General features: G+C 33.5%; 2 protein-coding genes across 4 annotated transcripts; both read left to right on the top strand.

The window, feature by feature from the left end:
* Positions 1-141: 141 nt before the first annotated feature.
* On the top strand, positions 142-11,167 carry LOC116344495 (monocarboxylate transporter 9-like). 2 transcript variants are annotated; one of them, XM_031773073.1, is made up of 12 exons: positions 142-360; positions 439-475; positions 3,406-4,836; positions 4,907-4,954; positions 7,938-7,950; positions 8,024-8,130; positions 8,191-8,363; positions 8,436-8,688; positions 8,757-9,190; positions 9,714-9,809; positions 9,887-10,220; positions 10,297-11,167. In XM_031773073.1, the coding sequence occupies exons 3-12, from the start codon at positions 4,743-4,745 to the stop codon at positions 10,659-10,661; spliced, it is 1,917 nt and encodes a 638-aa protein (XP_031628933.1). In that variant the 5' UTR covers positions 142-360; positions 439-475; positions 3,406-4,742; the 3' UTR covers positions 10,662-11,167. The 2 variants fall into 2 exon arrangements, with proteins under 2 accessions (XP_031628933.1, XP_031628932.1); XM_031773072.1 differs by having other exon boundaries at positions 142-558.
* Positions 11,168-12,441: 1,274 nt separating this feature from the next.
* Positions 12,442-14,583, top strand: LOC116344499 (monocarboxylate transporter 14-like). Of its 2 annotated transcripts, XM_031773080.1 has the most exons (9): positions 12,442-12,618; positions 12,675-12,794; positions 12,861-12,992; positions 13,067-13,107; positions 13,163-13,214; positions 13,327-13,589; positions 13,651-13,975; positions 14,189-14,389; positions 14,460-14,583. In XM_031773080.1, exons 1-9 carry the CDS (start codon positions 12,495-12,497, stop codon positions 14,504-14,506), a joined length of 1,305 nt encoding a protein of 434 aa, XP_031628940.1. In that variant the 5' UTR covers positions 12,442-12,494; the 3' UTR covers positions 14,507-14,583. The 2 variants fall into 2 exon arrangements, with proteins under 2 accessions (XP_031628940.1, XP_031628939.1); XM_031773079.1 differs by having other exon boundaries at positions 14,189-14,583.
* Positions 14,584-15,085: the final 502 nt, after the last annotated feature.

The raw sequence follows: 15,085 nt of genomic DNA, 5'->3' as shown, positions 1-15,085 counted from the left end.
AGCATTGTTGGTGAGTGGAAAATATGCCGCGCGCGAGCTTTCCGTGTGTTTATTCTGTGTTTTGCAGCTCGAGCAAGCGAGCGACAGTACGAAGTTGAATGATATTCGAGTTGAGTTTTTTTGTTGGTTATTTGGCGCTCTACTCCTTTACGATGCATCAATCGTAACAACAAAGTTCAGTGTGCTTTTGTGCGTGATAGCCCACGCATGTGGGGTGCACGCAATTTCATTTTAATTTTTGTTCCAAGCAAACAAATTTTTCATTTTGTGCGTCTCAATACAAATTACTGAAAATAAATAGAAAAAAAAACAACAAGTGAAAGAGCATTTTATTTAAGTCGCACGATAGCCCAAAAAAAAGTATACAGTTTAAGTTAGATTTTCTACAAATATATAACCAATTATTTTTTTTTTGATGTATTAAACCACGAAACGCAGCGAAGTAAAAGTGACGACAACCGTGGCTACGCAAAAGGTATATATCGATTTGTTTAATCGAGTGTTGCAAAGTAATATGTCGCATATGAAAAAAAGAATGAATGTCTTTATACGTTCGAGGTGCGTATCAAAAGCCATCTAAATTGTGTTGTGATGTGAAAAAAAATGTCTTTATTATATTAAACGAAAAAAGCAAAAAGTCCACATCATTGACCAAAACGACCATTTTTTATCGATATTCAAAACCTTGACATATATTTATTTATGCATTTTATTATTGACTGTGTACAGTGTACACACAATTTATCAAATGGGGAACAATAAATATCGATCTTTCGCATTAAAATCAATTTATCCCAATGCGTTTGTTCACTTTGTTTTCATCCATCGCAATATACAAATGCGAAGTATTCATTTTCTATCCGTCTCATTTTGCAGAAAGACATCAGCTGTGTGTGTTCGTGCTGCTTCATATTATTATTATCATTATTATTATTACTATTATTACAGCAGCAGTAGACACTCCATTTCATTGTGTCAGTTCTAGCTTCACAAAGAACCCCCTTTGGGAGAAGGGTAAATAGAATTTGTAGTGCGTTTTATTTTCTTCGTTTACTGTTGCTTGTTATTGTAATTGTATTGTGTGTATGTGACGGAGTAATCACGTGTAACTAAGCACATTGCTACAGAGCATCAGATGTGTGACATACACGAGTGTAATACTGTTATTTTTTGTGTTTAACATTTCTATCTATTGGTGAAATCAATGAGCCATCTTTTAAATGAGTTGACATTGTTGTCACAATTTGAATTCAATTTCAATAATTGAATGTGCACGTGAAAGAATCAAAAGATTGAGTTTAAACGAATGTACAGAAACACGTGCCGATGTAGGGTCGATGATTGCTATGATCTATTTTCTAATCGCACAAACATTTTTTATTCTATTAACAGACTGTTTTTTTTAATTCGAAATTTCGTTTTTGCGCAAAATAAACTCTGTGGCGCTCACACATATGATGACGACGTTCTAAATTTAGTTTTGATTTTTCGGAATAATAGTTCACTTGTCAGCACTTGGCATCCATCCATTGAGCCAATGTGATTCTTGACATATAAATAAAACATATAATTTGCTGTGCATGATTCAGCAAGAATGTGTGCGAGTGTAATTAATATCAGTCTGTGAATTTGTTTTACTGTGTAGAAAATAAAACGACGCAAAATCGTGCGAAGAAGATCTTTTTCCGAACGCCATTTTTATATAGTTTATAAATAACCAACGAATAAAAGTCTGTGGGACGCATACTTTTCCATTCATTAAGTGCGAGTTTGAATTTTTATGGAAATTATGCTTTGCCATCGACAACGACTACAAGAGCTGTTTCAGATTCTTTTTATATTCACAACATTTCGAAGGCTTGCCATTTCGAAATTGAGAAAAGCTTTTTGTTCAGCATAGACTGCCAACTTCAGTCAAATGTAATTGTATTTATCAAAAAGCCAATATTTTAAACACAATGTTATGGAAATTGAAAAGACGAATGGCGTCAATGATGGAAATTGTTTAAAATCAATCGATTCCAATTCCAATTTTCAACAAAATACCAACGAAATCAATCAAAATTAATGGCTCGTTTTTGGCATTTTAAATTATTGATAAGCATATGATAATTTTCCGGTTCAACAAATCGTTGTTCGGAATCGGCTTGCAAAACGATTTATCTTCAGTAGAGACGGAAAATTCCATCGTTGAATTCAATCCATTTAAATAAATCCATGGATCGATACGTTCTTATTTCGGCGGACTAAGTTAAGTAAACGTTTCAGGCAATTTACGTCATGATTTTTCACTTGGATACACTTGGAATAAAATACTTATTCAACAGATTGATTTGTTCGCTTCATTTCCAATGGAAGCCAATAAATGTTTTCATTTAATGTCAGAAAGTTCTCGCAATCAGGTTACAAATTCGATTTCCAATATACAGCAAAAGCACATTAAAACGAAATGTACAACCGTTTGATTAGTAGTTTTATCGGCAGTTGCATTTATATTTGAAAAGTTCCAAAAACGGGTAACGTAAAAACGTAAAAAGTATTCAATTTAAAATAAAAGAAGTTTGAACAACGACAATAAAACAGCAACTTTGATGGATGTGTTTGTGCAAATCGATTTCGATTCAAGCACGAAATGCAGCTGTTTGAACTTCATTGCGCGCACACATCTCGTGCTCCTATTTATATTTCACGGCTTTGATGCAAAATTAAAAAAAGAAAAAGAAAAGCCGAACTGAATTACACGCGAGGATATTGAAAAAAGGTGCTTTTGTGTTTTTTTTTTCACCGTAAACGTATGACGCAGACAGAAAAAGAAAAGAGTTTTTTTCTCTTTAGCTTGCTGTTTGAGCGCCATTCTTCATCAAATTTTTCATTCGTTTCAGCATTTCCTTTGGGATATTGAGCACACACATCTCTCGATACACAATGAAATCTCATTTCAACAAGGCCATAGCTCATTGTTTATTCAAATGCATATATTTTCATTCTTTGTTCAATTCCATTTTTGTATTTCATTTTTAATTTTGCGCGACGCGCGAAAACGGAAATCAAATGTCGTCATGATGATAAATCGAGATGATGTCAAGTCCTAATTAAATTCAAAATATCTCAGTAGCTCACGGCGAGTGATTCCCCAGGCTTGGCTCGCATTTCATTTGACCGCAATTAATCGCTGATAATGTGGCTTGCTTATCGCTAGACTGTTTTTATATTCAGTATGATTCGCCGATTTTGACGAACAAAGTACAGACTAATAATAAATTAAAATTTGACTTGAAACCAGTTTTAGAATAAATATAAATTCATATTCAACCGAAATTTACACTTGGCATTTACATAGTTAGACAGTTTGGAAACCAGTTCCAAATCCAATCTTAAATTCACAACATTTTTCTTGACTTTTAGGTGTTCGTAATTTTTGGGGCACAAATTCGTCAGAATTGATCACACAGTGAAGCTCTTACGCAGGAAAAAAGAAAAAACAAGTATTAAATACTGCACAATTTTAATAATGTGGGTTGAAATTATGTGCTCGACCGACTAGATGTCTATTAAATTTATGTTCAAATCGAATTGGAGTACGTGTTGAATCTATAAATTATGTATTGCAAATAAAGCCGGTATAAAATGTGTCACAAAAAATCCCAGATAAAAAAGCGCAAACGATGAATAACAACTGTTCGCATTTAAAAAAAAATGTATAGCCTGATTCATTCTTCAAACAATGTTCAATGAACGCAATATTCTAAATACAGTAGTGAGTGTTAATGAAATAGCAAAAAGCAAAGTACAAATGAGTGTATGAATAACATGAGCTAGTGACCTTCAACTTTTGCACATTTTACTCCCTTTAACGACATATTACAGTAAAAAAAACATTCTTTATCAATTGTTAGAGAAGACTCCAAAGCGAGCAACATTTAAAGCAAAAAAGGCGCGCGCGCACACATTTTGTAAGTAAGTTATTATGCATACATGTATTAATCATGAATGAGTAAATGTCAAAGCAACGCGTACTTATAGTAGTACATACACGCTACGTATGATTGGGCGCTTGAAACGCACCGACGCAAATGTGTGACGATCATTCGCATCGAACCGATATGTGAACAATTCATAAACGACGTAAACGACAAGAAATAGACAGAAACATACAAATAACAAAGTCTGAGTATACCGTACTGACGAATGTAATTTTCGTGCGTGCATTTCAGTAACATTCAAGTAGAGACAATCATGCCCTACACATCGTAGAGAAACAACAGCAGCAGCAACAACAACACGTTATACACACTACACAGATTCATCCTCCCGGGATTCACATTTTCAATTCGCTCAATTTTATTTCCATCGTCGAGTTTTTGATGTCTTTTAGTGTTAAACTGTAACGTGACTCTAACGGTGGTTTAAGTTTTTTTGTGATTAATATGGACACATTTCTTCAAAGTAATTTTATATGTGTGTTACGATTCGTAACTTACGAATGAGATAAAATTCGTTTTGTTTAGTGCATCCAAAAAAAAACTAAGCACATGTAGAAAAACCGGCGAATAAAAAATGGACGTGTTGAAAATTAAGTAGTTCAAGAAAAAAAAGAGTTAATTAAAACAAGAAAAATCGTGGAAAAAAACTAAAGCGCAGTGAAAAGTAGCAACGTCACTCGTTTTTATCGTTTGAGAAACGTAATTGGTGACAGCAATTAAGATAAAGACGAAGAAACTCAATAGATATAAACTGCAAAAATGGCGCACGGTGGCCCATCGAAGCGTAAATCAAACAGCAACATCAATGACAATAATGACGAAGATGAACTTTCTATTCCACCCCCGGATGGCGGTACGTGCCAAAGGAGAGAGAGTCAGTGATGGTAGCTTTCTAATCACATATACCCTTTTTTCAATTTCAGGTTTTGGATGGATTGTTGTTATTGCAAGTTTCTTAATTCACATTATAAGTAAGTATAACTGCATCTGAATGTATCAAACTCAATTTTCCACTTTGCAATCGATGTCAGATAATCGCGTATAGTGGTTTTGTTATTTATTTTTCATTATGCATATACTGCGAATCCATAGGAGGTTTTGATGACTTATTATTTTCTCTTTATCTCAGTTCATGTGTCAAGGATGTGGTTCAATAAAGATAAAAACATACAATTTCTTACATCAAATGTTGAACAAAAAACTTTTTCTGATTTAAAAGACCATTCAAGGATGCATTAAATAAGAGTCGATCTGAATAATGTTGACTTTTATTGAATGCTTGTTATTTTTTAATTGCATACTCATTCCATTCAACTTCGTCTGCGGTTAAATTAATAACAGATTGTTTTGAAACTTTCTGATTTTTTGCCATAAATTTTGTTGAAAAGTACTAACTTTTTTCTTTCGGTTGCTAAAGTAAAGAAAAAATTAGCGAAAACAAATTAATTTTCACCATGTCATTTGCCCTTATATTATTTGCCTCCATCATGGAATGAATGAACTAAATTTCAATGATAATGAACAATATTCACTTCTTTATTGCTCATATGGAGATAATGTGCCTTCTCAAAACAAAATGAGTTCTTTTGTAATCACCATATTTATGTTCTTTTTTTATCACACCCGTCACCATCCCATCCCATTCATCATATGAGTTATTGTTATTGAAATTTTGCTGTTGAACTATAGTCAACACATATCGTTTCTATCGATAACGTATTAGCACACATTGGAAGTTGCACTTTGAATTTGACTCGATCGAATAACAGAAGTTAAACTGTGCCAATGGGATGAATAATCGACGACGGATCAAATATCAACAAATTTCACTTCCATCAATCACTTATGCATTACAATTTGCTTTTGGCACTATAATGTGTTTAGTTGGCATATAATGAATATGTGGTAATTTTGAATAGAAAGAAAAAAAAAACAGCGCAAAATGAATATTCATTGAGCGATATAGTGGGTATTTCACAACTTGGTTATGGCAGAAGGCCAATAACTACTTGTTTTATTTTTGAAAATATTGTGTATTTTTATCATTCGGAAAACAACAAATTGGCTTCCACACGACAAAAACATGCAATGTAAACAAATGAATAATCATTCAATTAAACGACACATGCCTTGCGATATGCGTCTTTGATTTTGAAATCGATCATTTCAATTCGAATGTTGATTGTTCGGAAATTAATTAAAGTACCATTTGATTGATGTGGTTTGCCGAGTATTGACTCCGAAAGAGAGCATGTCAACAATAAGTTCATAATTTGAACGATTTGTGTCTGTGATGGGTTGACTATTAACTCTAATCAACAATTGACAGCATGGAATCGAAGTTATTATTTCATGTTGCATTTCAAAATAGACAAGACACATTTGAAGAGGTTAAAAAGCATCTTCATGGATGAAAGCAATGTACAAAGTACTCACGACAAGAATATAGATAAAAAGCAAACTCATGAATACACAAACCGAGTAGAAGCAGTTTGTGAAACCATGATTGCACTACATTTCATGATTCAAACAAATTAACAAAAGAAATAAAATTCACGGTTTACTGTAACGTTGTACAGTCATGCTTGAACGTTTACAACTTCCCTAAGAACGTCATTCTAACAATGTAGAAATTAATTTTTTTCCTCTTTTCTCTTAAATCACATTTTTAATTTCAATTATAAATCGCAAAATAACATGAGACGATGTGATTGAATCACTCAGTCTCTATCACGTTAACTCGACAGTTTGACGTTTTATATACACACGAAAAAAAAAACTATCAAATAACATATGGATAACTAGTATTTACTGGCATTTAATTCTCTGACTAATGGATTAAACTTTAAGTCACACGATGCTTTGATTCTCGTCACATTCCAAAATCACATGTCCACTTAAATTTTGCTCGTATTTCACACTGTGTGACAAAAACAAAAACAAATTCCATTAGAGAGAAAAAGAATCATACACGCACGTACATAATCCACTTTAACTAGAATAGCGAAGGCGGCAGCTAGCTCACAAAATTCTATTTTTTACAATCAATTCAAGTGACGGCGGAAACCGTTAATGGTGCGTTATCACCATTTTTGGAGTTCTATCATTTATTTGACGCGTTGCCAAGTGCACAAAAAATCGATCGTAAAAATGACCAAAAATGGCCTTTACATTTCATTATGAATAATTGACCTTTACGATAGGATCGCTTACAGTGCAGTACACCTTGAAATGTGCGGTTTTCTCATTACATTGAAGAATTTTCGTAATTTATCTAGCCATTAAATAGGATTCAAATCATAAATCAATTTGAAACTATATCAGGGCAATATGGAAGCAAACATCGAATAAATGTTTCTCTTTTTTTTGTAAAATAAACGAGTATACATATAGAATTATTGTACTTTGCTACGTTGTTTAATTCGTGACGGTTGAGTATCGTGGCTTAGTAATTTATCAATTTTAATTCAATTATCACAATGCGAAGCATGCCCACTGTTTTGAAAGACTGCAAAACAAATGAATCAACAGCAAAGCAAATTAGGAAGAAATATTTGTGAGGCGCCATACTAAGGCTTATTGTGTAGCAAAAAAGAAATGAATGAACCAAAATCAACTAATCAGCATAAAACCGTCTCACAGATGAAAACATTTGATTGATAATGCGTCAATTAATTTGTACGTCTTGATTATTTATCTTGTGCGCTATAAAGACGATAAACCGAAAGTTTACCTTGACTCTTGAAATGAATTTTTACAGATTTATTTCCCTTTTATAGTTAGTCGTTTACCTGACTATCATTTTACTGCATATTTCTATTTTTAATGAATATATTGACCCATTTGGCGAACAAAATTTATTACACCTCGTAAAATCCTTTTGTAGAAATACATACATTTTTGCATAAATATTACTATTTTTAATGATATCATTTTGTGTTTCCTATTTCACAGCCGATGGCATAACGTAAGTAAAAGAAAACGACAACATTTAATTTCAATGAGCAAACAGTTAATTTTCTTCAACTATTGCTTTTCAGCTATTCATTCGGAATTATATATTTAGAGCTGTTGGATGAATTCAAAGCCGGCAAAGGCTATACCTCGTGGATTTTGAGTCTTATGAGCGGAATGACCCTGTGCTCAGGTAAAATAAGCCAACATCTATTTCTATGCTATGATTTTGTAACAAGAGATTACGTTTCAGGTCCGATAAGTTCGTCATTCGTTAACAAGTATGGTTGCCGTGCTGTAACAATAGCTGGTGCGATACTCGCTGCAGCTTGTCTTCTTATTAGTGTTTATGCACAAAATGTACTCACGTTGATTATAAGCATCGGGTTTGGTGTCGGCTGCGGCCTCGGTCTCATCTATCTACCGGTAAGAGTGCTACTCAACTTACATCAAAATCGTGTCTCTTCACATTTAATTAAACTGTTGGTTATTTCACAGGCTATCGTTAGCGTGACGACGTATTTTGAGAAATATCGTTCGGTTGCTACTGGAATAGCAGTTGCTGGTAGTGGTTTGGGGACTTTTTTGTTTGCCCCGCTGATAGCTGTTCTGATCGGTTCATATGGTTGGAGGGGGACCTTGTTGGTGTTATCGGGAATTGTTTTGAATTGTGCTGCATTCGGTGCATTGTTTCGACCATTAACTGCATCCAGTACACGGCAAATCGCTCCAGCCGAACAAAACGATACATGTATGTTCTAACTCAAGTACACTTTCTAGTGCAGTGATTTGATTTTTACATTTCTTTTTGCGATCCAGATCAACGGGAACAAAGTTATGAAGTTGAATCTCTACAAAGTGGCCATCAAAATGGGCATGGTCATTTGAAACGAAAGCCACGAACAACATCGGTTCGCGTACCAAGCGTGAATGTCATTTCAGAAGTTGGAGACGGCGTTCAAATGACACGATCACAGAGTGTTGGACATAGCATGGCCATTGAAACGACAAACAACTACGATTCAAATAAACTACTCAATGTAAATTATTGCAATGGACGTCAAGAGAATGGCATCGGCGGCACTATGAAGTCTACAAATCATAATGGCAAATCGGACGGCATGCGATACACATTAAGTCAACCATTACTAATTCATTCAACATCCGATTCCGATCACGAAAATAAACCACTTAAAGAATCACATAAGCACTGGCGTAGCGGAACTCTTTCGCGGCCAGACATTTTCTACCAGGCAAGAACTCCAATCAATTTTCTTTTGTTCCAATGCAAGATGTTTACGTTCATTTTCAGCACGAGTAGACTTAAGTTTGGTTTCGAAAGAGGCAAAGTTAATTTATTAATTGGACCGGAAAGTGCATGAGTTTGAGACATGTATCATTGCAATTGTTGACACGGCCAATGTAATTGATTAACACTCAACTGACCGTTATGGCCTGAGAGAGTGTAGCAATGATAACGATTTTAATTAAAAAAATTGATATTGTTAAAATTGATTTCGACATCGCATCATTTACACAAAATATATTTCTCAATTCGTTTTCGAATTGTGATAACTTCGAATCGTCATTCAATACCATGAACTTTTTTCGCTTTAAGTGAAAATATCAATTTTTATACTCAGAGTGAGCGTCCTCATAAAATGACAATTTGAACGCGTTTTCAATTGTTTTTACTGAATTAAAATTTTAAATCTATTATCAGCAAAAAAAACTGCATCATTTTAATTAATCTCTATTTTATTTGCTTCTTTACAGGGATCGCTTTATAACATTCCTAATTATAAGTCACATACCGAGTTGCCAACCGATGCAGATAGATATGGTTCACTTCGACGCGTGAGCGAAAATGATGTGAGTTCCACATAAATCTTAACGCAATGAAAAGAAATGAATAATAAAATTTGTGTTTTTTTTCTTTGTTGCTGCAGGAAATATCTTCAAATGGTGTATGCTGCGGGTGCATACCGGCAGACACACGTGAAAGTTTTCTCGAAATGATTAACTTCTCTTTGTTTAAGGATCCGATTTTCGTTCTATTCACTGTATCGAATTTTGCCACTAGTTTAGGTTTCTATGTCCCCTATTTTTGTTTAGCTGATCAAGCAAAAGATTTGGGATTGTCCGAAGGAGATGGAAGCTATTTGCTTTCCATCATTGGTGTATTTAACACATTTGGTCGTTTAATTTTGGGATACATATCCGACAAATCTTGGGTTAACCGCCTTTGGGTCTACAATGTATGTCTCGTTATTTGTGGTGTTGGTAAGTTCTTGGAATCGATTTTCTTTCAAATAAAATTCAAATATTGATAAACATGATTTTTTCTTTCTTTTCATAGCTACTGCTGCTTCAGTTTTCTGTCTAGATTTTCAAACACTTGCCATTTATGCTGCTGTGTTTGGTTTTACCATTGGGGCATATGTCGGTTTAACATCGGTCATATTGGTCGATTTACTTGGACTGGATAAACTCACAAATGCATTTGGTTTGTTGCTATTATTTCAAGGCATTGCCACATTTCTTGGGTCTCCAATCGTCGGTTTTCTTTATGATCAATCGCATTCGTATACGCCTGGTTTCATATTTGCTGGTTTAATGATTGCTGTCAGCGGACTTATATTGTTCTTCATCCCGGCAATGCAACGATACGAAAGACAACGGCATCACTCTACAGACCAAGCTGAAAACGTGATAGCATCGTAGTTTTAAACTCCGTTCGAAAGAAAAGTAACACTATTTTTTAGTTTTTAAGCATTAAATCGAAATGAAAAAAAAAACCAAAAACAAAAGAAAACGATTCTTAAGAGCCAATTTCTGATTTTTATGTATATATACAAATATATTATCCATAAAGAAATTTGCTTGCAAAATTGTCACAGTTACATCGAACAACCGTTTGTATATTTATGTGCGTGGCTCTTTAAGTTAACTGCAAATTTCTTTATGAGAATCGAACGTTTGAAAAGGATTTATGCTACTAAGCTTCCGTTTAGTATAGACTGTCGACTGTGATCGAAAAACAAAAACAGAAACTATTTGTGTATATGTTAACAGAATAAAACTAAAAAGCACAATATAAACTTCCTGCAAATCGGAAACGTTCAAGACCACCCCGCAGATGATGATCTTCATTCGCTTTTATCTCACTTCTATTCTTTCTAATTCTTTCTTTTGATTAAATCAATTTGGTACAAAGTTCATGATTCAAATCAATTGTCGATAATAATCCTCTGTCCAAAGTAATATCAAATAGTTAACGGAAACTGAGATGTATTTTCTTCTTTATGTATAACGATTGCCTGCATGAAATTGAGTCTGTATGAATGCGATGGTCATTTTATTTTGTCAAAATATAACTGGTCGAAACAAATATAATAGTTTTTATCTATGCGAATCTATTAAACACCCACTTTTTGGCGATAGAAATTAGTCTTTCAAAGTGTATATTGTATGTATGTATTTAAAGCATCGATTCGCTATACAAAATCGATGAATATCTTTTTTTTTTTTTGAAACAATTACATAAAATGTTCGTCATTTAATTTCATCTTAAATTCAAATTCAAATTGATATGAAATGACCAGAATGAACAGCATAGCTAGACTGGCCAAAGGATTGATGATATCAATTTATTTAAGGAAAATTGTTTGTAATTTTATATCTGGTCCAACTGCGCAACTCTTTTTAAAACGAGAACTATTTTATTGTGTATTCTGTACGTTAATACATGTTTTCTGATTTTAATCATTTACAAAAAAAATGTTTATTTTCATTCAAAGAAAAAGGAGATTACGAAAACGACGAAAAGGTAACGTATCACTATCATAGTAATTTAATGAAATAGCAAAAGTCTTTGGAGACTCAATTACCAATAGAAATGTTATACAACCTTTGGTACTTTACTCTAAAGGTATCAACGGAAACCTTCTTTTTGTCCGTCCGTCCGAAATGAACTCTTTGGACGGATGGGAAAATCCAGCCCCTGCACACAAAAAAATATATTTTCAAAACTAAACGATATTCCATCTTATTTCTGTATTTAGATGACAGTTCGTTTAGTTTTAGTATTTTTCATCTAGTTTGCATTTGAAGTAACCATTTTTAGTATTCTCTTTTGTGCGGATCTTCTTCGGTTGTGTGTTTTTTTGAAATCGATTGGTAACTCATACATCCCAAAACATAACCGAAGAAGATACACACAAAAGAGAATACAAAAAATCTTTACTTAAAATGCAAACTAGATGATAAAATACTAAAACTAAACGAACTGTCATCTAAATACAAAAATAATATGAACTGTCGTTTAGTTTTGAACATATATTTTTCTGTGTGTAATGTCTGCTCAAATTTTAATCCTATTGTACAATAATAGAAATTATCTGTTAAAGGTAATCTAACTAATCAGACAGCTTATAAAATGTGTAACAGATTAAAATTGTGAAGTTAAAAGCACGAAGATTATTATGTGATAAGACCTTTCGATAGACTCAGGTATTGTTCAGATGAAAAATATTATTGAACGGAATATTACTTGAGATGGCAAACGATGTTAGTTGTTCAAAACAAAAATCAAATGAAAACGTTAAAAATAATGAAAATTCCATGGACAGTAGCTGGAGTTGGATGATTGTAGTTGCGGCTTTTTCTTCGAATACAATTAGTAAGATATTTTTTACGTATTTTTAATAAATTTTTTTAGTTTTCGATTCGTTTAAGGCGATGGAATCCTATATACAATGGGTATGATTGAGGAAGAATTGTTGGTGGAATTCAATGAAAGTAAATTACTAACATCGTGGGTTCCATCGATCGTTTCTGGCATGCAATTATGTGGAGGTGATTTTATATTTCATAAAACTTCATTCAAAACAAACAACCTTTAACGACTTTTGTTTTCCGAAGGACCGATTGCATCGCAGCTTATTAATAGATACAGCTGCCATACAGTTGCTATTATAGGATCATTGTTGAGTGCAATAAGTTTTCTAATCAGCGCTTATGCACAATCAGTATTCGCACTTATTATTATAATTGGTAAAACTTCACATACGTCTCTTATTCCGTTCATATTTTTACACGTATGTTTTGATATCACGGTTGTATTTCAGGTTTTGGTTCTGGAACCGGATTTTGTTTTTTGTATTGTTCGGTAAGAAAATTTGATTTGAAAAAGGAATTTTGATGTCAAAACAATTGTTTTACAGGCAATCGTTAGTATTGGAATGAATTTTGAAAAATATCGATCCGTGGCAACAGGTGAGCTCTTTTCTCTTTCGTTTATGTATATGATTTTTTATCGCTCAAAGTGCAAATCAATGATAAGAAATTGTAAAAAATGCCATTGATCCTGAATCCTTTCTTTTGTTAGGGATTGCATCTGCGGGTACAGGATGTGGAACTTTTTTATTTTCCCCATTAGTTGCGTTTTTTATCGAAAAATTTGGTTGGCGTAAGACCATGCTTATTCTTTCCGGAATTTTATTAAATTGTGTTATATTTGGCGCTCTATTTCGGCCCCTAAAACGTTCTATGAGAAATCAGGGCGAAAAATGTACAAATCAACATGAAATTTATACCAACCACGCCAATACACTTCACAAAGAGTTGGATCGACCAGAGAATAAGAAGATTGTAAGGATTTTTTTACTAATCGCATTAAAAATGTTTTTTGATCGTTTTATCTGTGTTACAGGAAATCGCATCAAAAGCATACTGTGGATGTAATTTGGCCGAAATATTGAAATCGATTTTTAAATTCATGAATTTTAATCTCTTAAAAAATCCAGTCTTTGTTTTATTGATGGCATCAAGTTTTGTGACTAGTACGTTTTTCTATGTGCCCATTTTTTTATTGCCATCGTATTCAAGCGCACTGGGAATGAAAGAACTTGGTCCTAGTATTTTGATGATAACAGGTATTTCAAATACGTTGGGTCGTTTATTTTGGGGGTATGTGTCTAACAAAACATCGAATCGAATTTGGATTTACAGCACTAGCCTTGTTATTTGTGGCATCGGTAAATAAGTATTTGCAGTTTAATTACAAATGAATCGGTTAGAATATTCGTGAGCTCAAGAAATTTTTTAAATTAAAAGAGCAACATGTTCATATAAAAATGTATGAGCAAGTTGCATTTTTATTTTGACAAATTTCTTGAGGTCACGAATATTCTAGCCGGTTCAAATAAGCTTTGAACATAAATAAGATTTTCGTTTTCTTTTTTCAACAGCAACTGCTCTCTTTACTATTAGCATCGATTTTGTATCGCTTTCCATTTGTTCAGCGGTGTTTGCATTTACGGCGAGTGCATGCTGTGTTTTGAGTTCGGTTATATTGGCTGATTTACTTGGATTGGATCAATTGAATAATGCATTCGGTTTAATTCTGTTTACTGATGTGCTTGGCACTTTTATTGGACCGCCTATCTATGGTATAATCTACGATTTATCAAATGCATATGTTCCTGGAATCATTCTCACAGGCCTTATGATTACTTTTAGTGGTTTTATTCTTTTTTTCGTACCGACATTACAGCGTTATGTCCTAAGAAAACAGTCACGGCTTAATTGTAACCAAAATGAATGACACGAATAAAATTCACGAAATTCGGTTTGAAAACAAAAATTACGTTTTAGTTAATTAAGGCCAGTTCACACGCAAAAATATGATGTGTGGTATGTTTTGTTTGCCACTGACTTAATTTATTCCGGGGTGGAAAAATTACAAATTTCTAGTGAAATAACCAAAACACGACGATAATGACATCTGGGTAACTGGATAACATACCAACTTCATTATGGTTGTCTGTTTTTATGTTAAGTTTACCCAAATTTATTCCATTTTTGGTTTCGCTGGCAAACGCACCAATGGCGCTGCTATCAAGGTTGCTTGTCACCGCTGATGAAAAAAGCTTTGGGCTGATGCAAAACATCGAATTAGCAAACAAATTGCCAACTGTTAACTGACCCTCAGGGACTTTGCTCGATAATAATTTGTCATTCAGAAATGTTCATTGTGAGACCAGATGAACGATCAACCTTTGAAATTTCGTTTACGATAAATCACTCAAAACATTTGCAGAGATTAGATTTGGTAAAAACCATGACATTAGATAATCCTTTAATTG

This window comes from Contarinia nasturtii, unplaced genomic scaffold (assembly GCF_009176525.2).
Source record: "Contarinia nasturtii isolate CC-2019 unplaced genomic scaffold, AAFC_CNas_1.1 Cnas_scaffold_1037, whole genome shotgun sequence".
NCBI lineage: Eukaryota > Metazoa > Arthropoda > Insecta > Diptera > Cecidomyiidae > Contarinia > Contarinia nasturtii.
This window is presented reverse-complemented; position numbering and strand designations above follow the sequence as displayed.

Coding starts and splice junctions, on each gene's coding strand:
- LOC116344499 (XM_031773079.1), top strand. CDS start 12,495: ATGGCAAACGATGTTAGTTGTTCAAAACAAAAATCAAATGAAAACGTT. Junction 12,795..12,860: donor TGGCATGCAATTATGTGGAG/GTGATTTTATAT, acceptor TGTTTTCCGAAG/GACCGATTGCATCGCAGCTT. Junction 13,215..13,326: donor ATATCGATCCGTGGCAACAG/GTGAGCTCTTTT, acceptor TTCTTTTGTTAG/GGATTGCATCTGCGGGTACA.
- LOC116344495 (XM_031773073.1), top strand. CDS start 4,743: ATGGCGCACGGTGGCCCATCGAAGCGTAAATCAAACAGCAACATCAAT. Junction 9,810..9,886: donor GACGCGTGAGCGAAAATGAT/GTGAGTTCCACA, acceptor TTGTTGCTGCAG/GAAATATCTTCAAATGGTGT. Junction 10,221..10,296: donor TCTCGTTATTTGTGGTGTTG/GTAAGTTCTTGG, acceptor TTCTTTTCATAG/CTACTGCTGCTTCAGTTTTC.